We start from the raw sequence: 15,612 nt of genomic DNA, 5'->3' as shown, positions 1-15,612 counted from the left end.
GGGAGTGGAGCTAGATAAGCCCCAGCTCTGATCAAATAGCAGGACCGGCTCCAAAACCTTCTAAATCCTATCATTCGCTCACATTTCCGGGGTGCGGATTGAACCCACAACCCTTGTGAATCAAACCCTTCAGCTTCCAGCCGCAAAGAGCGAAGTTATCCCCTGGAACCCACTCTCCATTGTGGAGGACCAGCCACGTGCTCGCTGGGCGCGGAATTGGAGGGACAGGAGGCGGGATTCTTGGCCCCGCCTTCACGCATGGCGCCTGACGTCAGCGCGGCGGCGCGAGCTGCTTTGGCATGGAGCGATACCGGAGAGGGAGAGGGAGGGGGGGCGTGGTTGCGGGGTGGAGGAGCTGGGATTTCTGGGCCTCTCCTTCAAGCAAGGGCCGCTGACATCAGGGCGGGAAACACTGGGAGGTGGGGAGGAGCCGACGGATTCTTGGCCCTGCCTGCGGCGGGGCGAGCTCCCTCCCTGTGCCGGGAGTGAATCAGCGAGTGGTTGGCGGGAGGATTCTTGGCCCCGCCTTGACGCAGGGCGTCTGACGTCATGGCGGCGGCTGCGCGTGCCGGCTGGGCGGGGAGTGAAACACCGGGAGGGACAGGGGGCGGGGAAAGGGGGGTGGGTGGGAAGGGGGCGGGGAAAGGGGGTGGGTGGGAAGGGGGCGGGGAAAGGGGGCGGGGAAAGGGGGTGGGGCCGGGGGTGAGGAGGGGAAGGTGCCGAGACGGGGGTGGGGCAGGGTATTCCTGGCCCCGCCTCCACGCATGACGGCTGACGTCAGCGCAGCGGCGCGTGGGGGGAAGGAGGGGGCGGGGTGTTAACCGTGATCGATGACGTTGTCGTATGGCGGCCAGTTCCGTGTTTACACCCGTTGGACGGGGCCGGAGCAGGAGCTGAGCGCGGTGTCAGTGAAGTGAGAGGCCGGAGGACAACACCAGAAGGATAAGCGGAGATGTATCCGGTAGTTTGAGGGTGACTTTGGGCAGGGGGGGTGGGGAGCGCTGGGCATAGTGTAAACAAGACGGAGGTTTCAGGACGCTCAGGAACGGCATGTTTTCCAGAAAGGCTCATGGAGACGTCAAGAAATCTACACAGAAAGTTCTGGACCCAAAGAAGGATGTGCTGACCCGCTTCAAGCACCTGAGGGCTCTGCTGGGTGAGTAAATGCGGGAGGGAGAGGGAGGGGGGACGGGCCGTGCAGCAGCCGCGCTTTGTGGCCTCGGTGATTTGAGGTGGTCTCCCCCCCCCCCCCGGCTTCTCCTCCGGCCGCCAAAGGACATCCCAGTGACCGGCGCAGGGAGCGCGAGGCGCGCATGCGCAGTCGGGCTCGGCTCGGCTCGCGCATTTCCTGCCAAACGCATCAGAGCAATGTGGCGCTGGATGGATGGATGCAATTCCATGAAACCCTCCATCCCACAGCCCCATTCCCAATAAAACACACGCCGTGCTCTGAATTAATGAAAACATCTTTTCTCCACAGTCTGGCAAATTTAGCCCAGGGCATCTTGTGGGAAGCGTGCACTGATCACACAGGCACACTATTATCTGGAGCTGTCACGTTTTTAGCTGGTCAGGATAAGCTCTGAATTTCCTATGGTACTTGATCAGGGTGTCTCGCTGCAGCCAGGTTTTATTTTTGGGCATCTTGGCACTGGTTGAACTGTCGCTTGCAGAACAATTCGTACATTATGCATTAAATTATCATGAAACAAAGGCTTGCCTTCTTTTGTAACTTGGAAGAAGGTATTAGAGTTTTCAGTCTGAAGTATCTCGTTAAGCAAGGTCCTGCATCCATGTATATCTGCTGTTGATTTGAATTTTAATGTATAGAGAAATAAAACAAGTCAAAGTGCTGCATGTACACGTTTTTTCTCACTTAAAGCACAGAAGTTCAAACTGATTTCTGGAAGATGATTTGATTTCTGGCTGTGCTACGAGAATAGTTGAAACTAAGTATTTTTTAAAAATATTTTTGACTTCCTAGCATAGCATATCTGCTGGAAACTAATACAATGATTTATAGAGTCATAGAGGTCTACAGCGCAGAAAAAGGCCCTTCGGTCCATCGAGTCTGCGCTGGTCAAACAAGTACCTAACTATTCTAATCCCATTTTCCAGTGCTAGGCCCATAGCCTTGTATGCCATGGCATCGCAAGTGCACATCCAAATACTTCATAAATGATATGAGGGTTTCTGCCTCTACCACCCTTTCAGGCAGTGAGATCCAGATTCCCACCACCTTCTGGGTGAAAAAATTCTTCCTCACATCCCCTCTAAACCTCCTGCCCCTTACCTTAAATCTATGCCCCCTGGTTATTGATCTCTCCACCAAGGGGAAAAGTTCCTTCCTGTCTACCCTATGTCCCTCATAATTTTATACACCTCAATTATGTCCCCCCTCAATCTCCTCTGCTCCAGGGAAAATAACCCCAGTCTATCCAATCTCTCCTCATATTTAAAACTCTCCAGCCCAGGCAACATCCTGGTAAACCTCCTCTGCACTCTCTCTAGTGCAATCACATCCTTCCTATAATGTGGATTCTAGAACTGCACGCAATACTCTAGCTGTGGCTTTACCAGCGTTTTGTACAGTTCCAGCATAACCTCCCTGCTCTTATATTCTATGCCTCGGCTAATAAAGGCAAGTATCCCATATGCTGCCTTAACCACCTTATCTACCTGTCCTGCTACCTTAAGGGACCGGTGGCCATGCACACCAATATTCCACGGTACTTCCCAGGGTCCTACCGTTTATTGTGTATTCCTGTGCCTTCTTTGTCCAGCCCAAGTACATCACCTCACGCTTATCCGGATTAAATTCTATTTGCCACTGATCAGCCCATCTGACTAGCCCGTCTATATCCTCCTGTAATCTAAGGCTATCCTCCTCACTATTTATCACCCCACCAATTCTCATGTCATCTGCGAACTTACTGATCGATCCTCCTACATTCAAGCCTAAATCATTTTAAATCTAGCCACAGCTAGAGTATTGCCTGCAGTTCTGGAATCTGCATTATAGGAAGGATGTGATTGCACTAGAGAGAGTGCAGAGGAGATTTACCAGGATGTTGCATAAATGTCCCCATTTTCCACAGGGTAGTTGACATTATCTTGGAAGGTAGGACTGGGTCCCTGGGAATGTGTCAATACTTACTACAATACTTATGTTAAAGCAAAGTTTGAAAACAATTGAAAATAAATAATGTGAACCAAGTTATATTGTGCATTAATTGTAGTGTGTACAGACTCTTGGATGGTCTGTGTTTTTATGTGTACTGAATTGTTAAAATACTGTTTGGAATAGTTAATGTGAAATATAACATTGTGGTGGATTTGCAGTCGGTGACATTGGATTTTGTAAGTTTTAGACAGCTTTCTCTCTCTGGTAATGAAGAGATCAAAATGCTTTTTAATGAATATTTGGATTTATTTGCAGCTTGCTTCTACAAAGTTTCTCTACACCTGTTGCACAACTGAAGTTGAAGTAATATAAACACATGAGTTAAGAGCAGGAGTAGGCCGCTTGGCCCTTCGAGCCTACTCTGCCATACAATCTGATCAGCCATGATTTTATTGAAACTTCAACTTCACATTCCCACCTACTCCCGGTAACCTTTCACCACCCCCGATAATCTTTCACCTTCTTGCTTATCAAGAATCTATCTACCTCTGCCTTAAAAATATTCAAAGACTCTGCTTCCACCACCTTTTGAGCAAGCGTGTTGCAAAAGCACTTGACCTTGAGAAAAAAAAATCTTACCTCTGCCCTCAATGGGTTACCCATTATTTTTAAAGAGTGTTAAATAAGGCAGGTTCTATGTAAGTACACTGTACTGAGCTGAGACCTTGATAGAAATACTTGTGGTAGTATGTAAATTTAATTTGAATTGATTGAAAATCGATATGAATTGCTTTGGCTTCTGCTCTGTGGTGAAGAGCCTAAACCTCTGCAACTGTGTTGTTTGTAGAATGATAGGTCCAGAATTCCCAGATGAGTTTGTAGACTATAAAATGTTTTGCAAATAGTTCTCCTGCTTGAGTGATATTTTGTTTGAGTTAACCATCTGCCTATATTCTAATGCTGTATGCCATCTGTTTATTCTACTCTACTTACTAAATAAAACTTAGCTAGTTGTATATTTTTTGGGTAAATTTTATGCTTATTAAAGTAATGCTGATGTGGGGAATGGAACAATTCATTTTCTGCAACTACTGTCAGAAACGAGCACTCCTGGGTCAGGTTGTCATGGTTAGATGCAAAGTAGAATTCTCTGTACTCTAACCAAACAATGTGAGTCAGTTCCAACCTCTAGAGCACCCAAGTTTGCAGCATTGTGAATTTTATTTCCAATGTCCTATAGTCTTTGAGTGAGATTGCTATTGTATGGTTAATTGGGAGCAATTTAATACTGGATGCCAAACTCATTGGCAACTGGATTGAGATTTGGCAAAAGTATTTTTGCGTAGGATCTGTACAGCCAACTGGGGGAGCTTTTCATTGCATCAGATAGGATTATATTTGAACTTGGGTCCTAAACATGAAAGTCTATATCATAACTCACTAATTCAGCTAATTTCATCTCCCCCCACCGACCCTCCCCCCTCCCCCCACAAACCCCCTCCCCATCAATCAAAAAATATGTAGATTTGATATGAAAGCATGACATGTTTAACTTCAGATCTTTTGGAAGCTTTTTTACTTGCAGTTATTTGCAGATCAAAAATAAAAGTGTGCTCTGATTTTTTTAATTGAATTCAACCTATTTATATCGTAAGTGGATCACCCATGGCATTGTCCACAGAAAATCAGAATAAAATTAATTTGAGTGCATGAGTGGTACTGTGGGTATACTTATGGGGATCTGCAGCTTTTTCAATTTGAGGTCCTATTGAGAGTAGAAGAGCTTAGCTACAGGTGTGTGTTTATGACAAAGGCATTATAATGAGGAAAATCTTACTGAAAGGCCACCTGGATTCATTTCAGAATCATCACCACCATCATCATTGTTGAGCCCCTGTAACTGTGTTCTACTTTTCTTGCTGATATTTTGCTTTGGACTGTGTGTGACTTTGTCATTGACTTTTATCCACTACAGCTGTGTCGCTGCTTCCAGGTTGTAACTGTCATTTGCTAATTCAAGGACAGCTCATCCGCATTTTAGCTGCACTTCCTCCATCACTGGTCTTGCTTATTTGTGTGTGGACATCCAGGTTAATTTGTTTGTGCACCTCTTACAAAATTGTACTGTTTGGTTTATACTGCCTCTCCTTCCTTTTCATGATCATACACATCACTTCAGTGTGAGGTAATCCAATTTCAATCAGAATTTGTCCCCCAGATGCTCAAACATCTAAGGCTGTTGGCACTTTCAGGAATTGACCAGGTTACTTGACTGCCAACTGGGTACATGCAGGTGGACTTGGGTAATACCATCTATTGGCATTTCGGAACCTGACCTGACAGATATACAGAATAATGATGCCCAAATAAGGAGTATACCACATACATGAAAAATTGAGTACATGATAGCTTCACTGTATCTACCCCATTGAATCCTTTTAACATTTTAAACATCTTGGATCAGTCTTCCAAACCCAAGGGACTATGACCCAAATTTATGCTACATGTCCTCATACCAAGGTTTAAAGGATTAAATTATAATTTTGGTGAATCAGCCCAGTGTCTCCTCAAAGATAAATATATTCCTTGAGGTGAGGTGCCCAAAACTGAACACAGTACTTCATATGGGGCCCCATCAAGGCTCTGTACAACCCTCTTTAGGTAAAAGCTAACATCCCAGTAGCTTTTTTCTTTCTTTTTGCACCTGTCCACTAGCTTTTACCGATTTGTGTATCTGGACACCCAAATCCCATTGCTGCACAGTTTGTCGTGTCTCACTATTAATGAAAAATCCTGAGCAATAAATGTTGACCTTGTCAGCGACACCCACATGCCATGAATGTAATAAAGTTAATTAAATTGTTAAAAAAAGCATATAGGATCCTTGGCTTTATAAAGAAAGGAGGGCACAAGGCTTAGGAAGTAAACTTCACTAAATTCCTGGTTCAATTTTAGCTGTATTATGTCCAGTTTTAGGCACCACACAATTACAAGCCACCCTTTGAATTGTCTGTTTACCAGCCTCCTTAACTAGGTGCTTCCATTATCTTCCATTTAAAAATGTCAATTCCCACTAAATGTTATACTGCTAAACCATATGGATCAAGAAATTTAGACATTTTTGCAACAGTATATTATTGGTATATATATTTAATATATATAAAATATGGTACAAACGTCTTGTATAAAGAGCTGCTACTTCCGAACTCTCGGGTAGTGTAACTGGGTGGTGGGGCGGGCACCCCAGAGATGTGCTGGGGGATGCCCCCCGCCCACCCCAGGAAGTTGCCAGGTAAGGTTTGCATGGTAATTGCCTGGGAAGTGCAATTGCCCTGCATTGAGAGCTATCCGAAAATGCAATATAAATCGCAAACTTCAGATGGTTCTGACTGTGTTATATCAACAGTTATCCAGAAAAAATAAGAAGAATTAAAACCACTTCTAACTTCTAGGTAATGACTATACAGACCCACACTGACCCCCGCCCCCCCCCACAGGACTCCCCCAACACCTCTGAACCTCCAAGGGACTCTCCCCACCCTCTGACTACCCTTCTACAGGGACACCCCACCCCAACCCCATGAAGACATGACCCGAACTCCACTTGCTCCAAAATCGTACCCACTTACCTTCTCCCTGGCTTGTCAAAGACCTTTAAACCTGGATGGACCTTCAAACTTACCTGTTTTATGGTAGCTGGTGCCGTAAAAAAGGGAGCGTGGCCTCCTTCCCTCCGATTCAGCAATGATCAACTGAAGGCCTCAGGAGTGCACTGCCCTGTGCGGTTCTTGCCTAGCCTGAGCCAGAAGGTTGGGTGAGACAGGATCAAAAAATTTTAAAGGTAAGAAAGTGGAGAGGAGTGGCATTCTGACTCTGAGTCCCACTCTACGAAAGTTCAGGCCCAAAGTCTTTCAGGAACCACATGCCCTACAACAAAGGTTAGGGCACGTGGAGTCAGGGTCAAATAGTTGAATGGATAGTAAGTTGAATAAAAAGTAGAAAGCAAATGATGGGGATAAAAGGTAGTTAATTTTCGAGGAAGGTAGAAAGCTGTAATTCACAAGGATCATTGCTGGGACTACTGTTATTTGTAATTTACATTAGTGATTTGAATTTGGGGACAGGTAACTATTAACATTTACAGATGATGCCAGGCTGGAGATTATAACTAACACTGAAGAAAAATGCAACCTTATTCAAGATGACATTACATAACTTGCAGACTGGGCAGTTAAGTAACAAAGGATCTTCAACAGAGTTAAATGGGAGCTGGTGCACTTTGTAGGTGATGTTTCTGAATTTCCTACCAATGTTGGAAATAAGAAAAGGAAAAAAAATTGCAGGGCTATGGAGAAAGTTCAACATCCCTGCCCTAACTGGACAACTCTTTCAAAGAGTTGGCACTGGCACAATGGGCCAAATGGTCTCCTTTTGTGCTTGATCCTTCTAACTTAATTATCAGCTACAAACTTTGATATATTCTCTAAATATCAATGACTTGGATCAACAAATGTCGTGAAAAGCTGAGGTCCCCAAGATGATTCCTGGTGGACATCACTAATCACATTCACCATTAAAAGTGCATTGCAAGGTAGGAGATAGAATAGAGATGAAGCAATGTTACTGTATAGCTGTTTACTTTTCATAAAATCATGATAATCCACTACAATCAGCATTGTTATTGTCCTGTCTATTATTGAATTAATGCGCTGCACAATATTATTAGTTCAGTGGCTGCAAGGGAACGAAAGATTGGGGGTTTGAAGATTTTGAACAATGACAGGAAAAGTTAATTAATGGGTATGGTGTAGAGTGGTGGGTGCAGGGGATGGGGTGAGCAAAGTTGGGCTTCTCAAATGCTTAAAGTTCTTTGGATCAAAATCCAGTTAGCCCTGGGATCACATTGAGAACTTAAGTTGATAGGAAGAAATTAGGTATTTAAACTTTATATGTAGTGTAGAAAGTTGTTCTGATCTACCAGAAGCTAATTTGCATTTCTTTTCTGTTTAGAAGGTATTGTTGTTTACAGTTTGCCATAAAGAACGTGTTAAGCTGTAGAATGGTGGAGGCTTTAAACATGTTGACAGCTAAAAAGGAAATGTGGTAATATGATTGTCAAAGCATATAATGACTTGATTTAATGATGTGTATGCATTTAGCGAATGATTGTCGCCGCTTTTCCGTATGTTTGTTTTGAGTGTGTCTTGTGAAGTGATTTCTTTTCATTAAGGGTCACAGTCACGTAATTTAAGGCTTAACAAAACATTTTTTTTAAAAATGCATGTAATGCAGCTTTGGCCTTGAGGCAGGAAAACCAGTGATTGTGCCACATACATTAATACGTTGGATCCCCATGCAGGGGATCCCCAGTATAATTATAAACAAAAACAGAATTACCTGGAAAAACTCAGCAGGCCTGACAGCATCGGCGGAGAAGAAAAGAGTTGACGTTTTGAGTCCTCATTATAATTATAAGTCTGCCAAGCTCCTTTTGTACCATCTTTACTCTCTTTTTCTCACTCGTCCTCCTGAAATCAGCTTCTTTTACTCTGTTCTCAGTCTGTGTTCTCACCTTTTACCATCTGTCCTTCTTTGAGCCTTGGAAGAGAGAGAGAGAGAGAGACCAATCTTTACATTGCTGTAGCATTTTCCAATGTTCCAAACCCAGTAAATATTAAGCAGCTGAAGTTGGCTTTGCAACAACAAAAAAAGGCTGACAGCTTCAGTGGATATAGATCCACGAAGTTTGTGGGCAATGTTGACCCATTGGCCACACCTTGAACATTGTAGTCTTGAGGTGTTTACCGATATATTAATCTTTATCAGTTAAACAATGGGAAACACCGACTAATAACAGTTTTGTGCAATCATTTTATAAAGCAAGAACCAAAATATCTATAGAATTAAACTATTGAAGCAAATCTAGCATTCATGGTTGCAAACTACCACTTGTGTATTTGTCCAATTGCACGAGTAGGAGACAGAAACGGTAATATTTCTGACACCCCTAATCTTTTATCTGCCTTTCCATTTAACCTTCATGTTCTCCCTTGGGCATCTCAGAGAGTTAGTTTCTATTCCACTTGTCATCGTGCTGGCTGAATAATGTGCTAAATCATTATTTAAAACTAGAAAATGTTACACTGTTTAAAAAATATATATTTTCATTAAATGTAAGTATTAGTTTGTGATTTTATTTTTAGTAAGGCTGTGAATAGTCTCTGGTGAGGGGGACAAAGGTATAATTTTGGCTTTGGTATGTACTAAATATTCTGCTTTTGAGATAAATGGCTAATTCTTTCCTCCCCTTCCTAGAATCAAGTAATGTATTATGGAGCTATGTGTTTTCCGGCGCTTACATGTCATTATGACTTGATCAGTGTTAAAATGGGCATTCACTATCAAGGACTCCATGCCGATCAAGTTCTAGATTAGGCTGCAGTTTGTTAGGAGCAGGGGGAAGTGGGGTGGTGGTTTGCATCTGTTTGGGTGAAGTCTTGTAAACTGTTTTTACCAAAATTGGTAAATAATATTGCTCCATTCTTTGATGAATTCCAGTATAAGGTATTTAATTCCATTTATTATGTAATTTGCTTCATCTCAACTGTTTTAGGAACGTAGAAATGGGAGTAGTTCCACTATTCAGTCAAATAATGCCTGATTTGTACCTTAACTTGATTCGGCTTTGCTCTCTAATCTTTCGATGCCTTACCTAACAAAAATATATCTTAAGAGGATTGGAGAATTTCATGTAGCCGTTCATCATTTCATCTAAAAATTACCAGTTGTGGTGTATGTTCATGGGGGCATGGGAAGGAAAGAATACAGAAATTCAAATTTAGAAACACGCAGATTGGGTGACTGCTTTGCAGAACACCTCCACCTAGTCCGCAAGTGTGATCCTGAACTTCCATTTTAATTCTCCACTTTGCTCTCATGTGGATGTTTCCGCCCTTGGCCTGCTGCACTATTCCAGTGAAGCTCAACGCAGGCTCAATGACTAGCACCTGATCTTTCGACTCTGCACTATAAAGTCTTCTGGACCCAACAATGAATTCAACAATTTCAGACCATAATCTCTGGCCCCCATTTTGTTTTACATTTTTTTGCTTTTGGACACAGTTCATTATTCTGCCATTTGCACCCACTCTGGACAAATCTTTTGTTTCTTTCCTACGTCTGTTGCCACTCCCTTTGCCATTTATATCATGAAATCTTTTGTCAGTTAATCTCTCCCACGTTTTATCCTATCACAGACCTTCCCTTTTGTCCTTCCTGGACCCTTCCCCCTTGCACTTGATTAAAATTTATTACATTTCTATTTTCCAGTAGTCCTGAAGAGAGACTGGAACACTGTTTTTCTCTCTCCATAGATGTTGCTGGATCTCCTGAGTATTTCCAGCATTTTTAATTTAAATTCCTTGAATGGTTCAGCTGATTTTATATAATATGCACATTTCCCTCCTCATCCCAGTAGTGGTGGTTGTAAGACATGTCATGCGAGATGACAATGTGGGTTTGAAGACAACACAATAAGTGTTTTTATTGAAGAAGGATACTTCAAGCACCAGGAAAGAGAAATTGCCTGTACTTTAGCTGTTGTGCCTTTATTTTAAATTGACTAGAAAGCATGCTATCACAGCTCCCATTTATATAAAATTATTAATTTCTTTTCATATCGTCTCTAACTTTATAGTAAAAATATGTATTCTTCCAAATTTTAGATTTAGAATTCCTTTTGATTTTTAGTTTCTAGATATTTTAATAAGGAAGGATGCAACAGTTTAGTTAATTGGAGAAGAATGCCAACTCAATAGCCAGCTTAGTGTGGTGTCCCAAAATGAAATGTGACTTCTGAAAACTTTGTTTTGAATGCTAGCATGTTTCTAAGATGGAGATGAGGAAGAATTTCTTCTGAGGGTCATTAGTCTTTGGAATTCTCTTCCACAGAAAACAGCGGAGGCTTGGTCATTCAATGTATTCAAGGCAGTTGGACAGATTTTTGATTTACAAAGGAGTCAATGGTATGTGGGGGCAGACAGGAAAGTGGAGTTAAGGCTACAATCAGATCAACCATGATCTATTGAATGCAGAGCAGGCTCGATGGGCCAAAAAGCCTACTCCTCTCTCTTATGATCTTAAAAATGAAAAATTCTGCGTAACTTTTTTTGTCCCCTCACTCTACCCCTCGTATATAGGTAGATGGGTAATAAAGTTTGTGTAGTGCTTATCTTACACAGAGTTGCAGTAAAGAGTAAGAGAACTAAACATCAGAATACTGTATGTTTCCATTGAATTTAACTGATTTTGTAATGCAAGGACATTTTTTTCCTCGTGCTTTTTGTTTTTCTACCCAGAAGTGAATGGAACACCGAGTAGTTGTTGTCTTTGTCCAATTCCAGCCTTTGCCAAATTACCGCAGTGAAATAATTTGGTAATTGTTTGGAATTCTTGAATTTTGGCAAAGCATCCAAGATCACCCTTTTAAAAAATATTGGGTCAGTCAACCTTTTCAATATTGTAGCCACCCTATTTAAAGTTGCAGTTTCTCACTTTTTTCCCAAGGCTTAAAATTGGGGAAAAATAGCTCCACAGTTCTGTTGAAGGGTCATTGGACTCGAAACGTCAACTCTTTTCTTCTCCACCGATGCTGCCAGACCTGCTGAGTTTTTCCAGGTAATTCTGTTTTTGTTTTTGTCCACAGTAAACTTTATGTGAAACCTGCTGCTTAGGTGGCTTAGCATTACAGTTTGATCTATTCCAGTGAGTGGCCTGGTGGACCTCTCAATTTTATGACATATAGGAAAGGTTAGGTCGCAAATGCTTCACAACCAATGAAGTACCATAAATTGCAGCATATAAGGCAACCCCATTTTTGCAGGCCCAAAAGTCATGCTTTTGTGTATACTCTATGTAAGTCGATTCCCCTTATCACCACAGCAGTCCGCCTCAATTTTTCACCCCACAAATGCATGTTTTACTTATCTTATAACTGGGCGCAAGGGACCAAGCAGGCGATACAGGCTGTGTTGCGAAAATGTGTGGGAGTTTAAGACATGCTCACTCTTTGCATCGGATGCTGATAACATTTCAAAATGGTGACCACCCACTCCCACGCTTGTGGTTTACTTTTACCCTCAGCGTATAAGTCAACCCCTGTTTTGGAGGGATTTTTTGAGGCTTCAAATGTGAACTTATACTCCGGCATCTTTGCTACTTTTGAATTATGGTCACTGTTGTGATGTGGGAAAAGGCTTGCACACAACGAGGTTTGTGGGGCCTAGTTAGAATGTATGGGAAGGACTTAGTTCCCTTACCAGAGGCCAGTGACCAGAGGGCACATATTTAAAGTAATTGGCAGAAGGCTTAAGAGGCAAGAACTTTTTTCACCCAGGGTGGTGGGAGTCTGGGCCTCACTGTCTTAAATGATTATGGAGTCAGTAATCTTCATCCCATTTAAAACAAAACCCTTGGATATGTACCTGAAGTGCCATTATCTACAAGGCCAAAGTCCAAAAGCTGTAAAACGGGGCTAAGCTAAATAGCTGTTTTTCAGCTGACACAGACACAATGGGTCAAATGGTCGCCGCCTTTGCCATAATTTTCTATAATTGTAAGATACCAAAAAGAGTAGTGGGATATTGACCAGAGAATCTATTTTCATGATGTTGGTTGAGGAATAACTATTGGACAGGACTCCAGGGAAATTGCCACTGCTCTTCTTTAACAGAGCAATGTGATCTTTTACACCCATGTGAGTGGAACAGCCAGGGCCTCTGGAGCCTTCTCCAACAGTGATCTCGGTACTACACTGAAGTGTCAGTCTAGGTTATGAGGTCATGCTCTGGAGTGGAGCTTGAACCATAACTTTCTGACTTGGACAAGTGTGTTCCATTGTAATAAAACATTATTTCCAAAAGAAATGGACCAATAATGGATGCATTAAGGAGGAAACATCTCTCTTGTGTAAGTTTGGATAAACAATCTGTTTGGAAAACATTAGAAGGTACAAGGCGCAGGCCTCTATAATGGCTGCTGGAACAATACTTTTGCTGAATTAATCTGTTTCCAACAGTTTAAACTTATTTTTTCTGTTGAATGCTTTAAACTGCTATTTTTCTAGTGCTTGTGCATTATGCTCTTTTTTAGTGGAAGAAGTGACTTGCTTAGCGTTTTAGTTGCTTTAGGATGCTTTTTGCCCAAACGATTCAGAAAACACTTTACTGCCTATTAATTCTAATGTATTAAGTTATATTACAGAAGCACAGATACTCTGGTTTATTGGGAGGTTGAGCTTGTTTGGGTAACTAATTAGCTTGGATGATTATTCAGATAACTTACTTGTCACTATATCCTTACAAGGTAGAATGTCTCCCATTTTATGCTTTATTTAAGTAAAATGAAAGGGATCTACAAAAGTCTGCATGAATTTTTTTAATATGTTACAAAAATGAACAGTACACATCAGTTATTTTGTATTCTTTCAGAACATTTCACTGAATTTGGTTTTGCTTGCTTAGGCTTGTATCCATCATTGGATGGTACATTCTTATCTGGACTAGACTGGTGCCAACAAGGCATGTGAACATTTCAGATTAAAGCAGATATCAGTAAAGAGCATTTGCAGTAACTTGTGTTCACTAAAAAAATGGCATAGCAATTTATACCCATAATGACCTTGATTTCAGATCGCCTGGAAATTTTTAACCAGGTAGTATGATGTTGTGGCAAGTAACCATTCTTGGATGCATGAAATAATGTTATTTTGAAGACAATGAACTTATAAAATTACACATTTCTTATACTAGGTTGAAAATGCAAAGGAGTAGGTAGCTGGAACTTGCTCTTAGTCAACTTTGGTCCTAAGCAGTAAATGATGAATAAATCGTTATGGTTTTAAACACCTATGAGAGCAAAAAGGCCCAAGAAAATGCTTTACGGAGTTGTAATTTTAATTGTGGCACACAAACCTTCGCCTTCCTCTGAGGCTCTTTAATATGCTCAATGTGTCACGTGTGCTGTTGGTACAATAGATTTCTTTCTGTATGATACTTGACAACAAGTAACACTTTGTCTGCTGAGGTTGCCATTGCCAGTGCATTGAGCTGTCATTTGATTTGTGGAGGTGGCAGGAGAAAGGTTGTCAGATTGTTTTCACAATATGGAGACTTTGTGTTCTATAAAATGCTTTCACTCATAGGTTGGTGCAATTAGTGGGTTGTTAAACTTCCTGAGGAAAATTTGGTCAGACCAAGAGCTGGAAATGGGATTAGGCTGAACAGCTGTTTTTTTGGTTGGCATAGGCACAATGGGTCAAATGGACGGCCGCCTTTGCTATGATTCTGAGGTCCCACAGACAGCAATGGAATAATGACCAGATAATCAATTTCAGTGATGTTGATTGAGGAATAAATATTTGACAGGACTCCTGGTTGTTTACATTTTTTAATTTAAACAAAATGCTGTGCTGATCTTTAGTTTAGATCCTACACGAAAACCATGTGAGGCATCCATAGAAGAATTACATTAGTGCTGAGGTTATTGTTTATTTTGACACCTTAAATGACCTGTGGATTAAATACATAATTTTCAAACTTTAATAGTGAATTCATTTTGTTAATTTTATGTTAATTGTATTGTTATGGATAAATAGGTGGAGGGTTTTGATTCGCTGAGTATCTTGAGCACATATAAAAGGAAACTGCCATGACTGATGGGTATCGCAGGGGCTGGAGTGCATCATCCGCCCCCAAAATGACATTCTAATTTAATTATATAAGTTTCCTTTAAAGTTTTGTCTTTTGTTATAGTGCCTCTTTAAGGGGCTGTCACTTTGTTAATTTGCCCATTTGTTTAATTGTTGTACTCAAAGTATAAAAAGCAACGGCTGGGACACTGGGGTGGTTAGTATATAGGAGACAGACTTGTAATGCTGCATTCTGTAACTAAATGAACTATCAAGAAAAGACTTTGCACCTAGTTTCATACTTCTCCATCTGGCTTGGGATCCATTTGTCACAGTTACCTCTGAAATGAGTGTGTGACACAGTGGTTGAAGGATGTTCGTTCCTTTGTGCCTGGAGGGATAATAGTTCACCAGCATGAAAACTGAAACCCTTTTTTTAAATACGTTTTGAATAAAGTGGAATGTATTGTGGGAGCTAATTATAGCTTGAGAGGGAGATACTGAAACAGTGAAGTTTTTTTTAATTGATATCTGTAAATAAAGTTTCTCTTGCCAAATGCAGGTAATTGAACACGGAATTAATTTGCTCCTCTTGCATACCAGTCATTATGGTGTAAATAAACCACCCTTTGAATACAGTTATATATTTCACTATTGGTGGTATCATATACAATTATATACTCAATTTTAACTTTCTCTCCCAGGCTATAAATGCCTTCCTTGGGCATTTTTCCTAGCTGCATGAAAAAATGGACGGGGCTTACAAACAGTAAGACTTGGCATGCTTTATAAATGGCCAGTT

General features: G+C 41.4%; 1 protein-coding gene across 5 annotated transcripts in view; it reads left to right on the top strand.

Annotated features, from left to right (window-relative positions):
- The first annotated feature begins 819 nt into the window (after positions 1–819).
- ralgapa2 (Ral GTPase activating protein catalytic subunit alpha 2) overlaps positions 820–15,612 on the top strand; it is a 515,740-nt gene continuing 500,947 nt past the window's right edge. For all 5 annotated transcript variants that reach the window (XM_078556382.1, XM_078556383.1, XM_078556384.1 and 2 more), the window contains exon 1: positions 820–1,156. In XM_078556382.1, the coding sequence (XP_078412508.1) occupies positions 1,051–1,156 (106 nt within the window). In that variant the 5' untranslated portion in view covers positions 820–1,050. The remainder of the gene's footprint in view (positions 1,157–15,612) is intronic.

Source organism: Cetorhinus maximus, chromosome 14, assembly GCF_964194155.1.
Source record: "Cetorhinus maximus chromosome 14, sCetMax3.hap1.1, whole genome shotgun sequence".
NCBI classification, from domain to species: Eukaryota; Metazoa; Chordata; class Chondrichthyes; order Lamniformes; family Cetorhinidae; genus Cetorhinus; species Cetorhinus maximus.
This window is presented reverse-complemented; position numbering and strand designations above follow the sequence as displayed.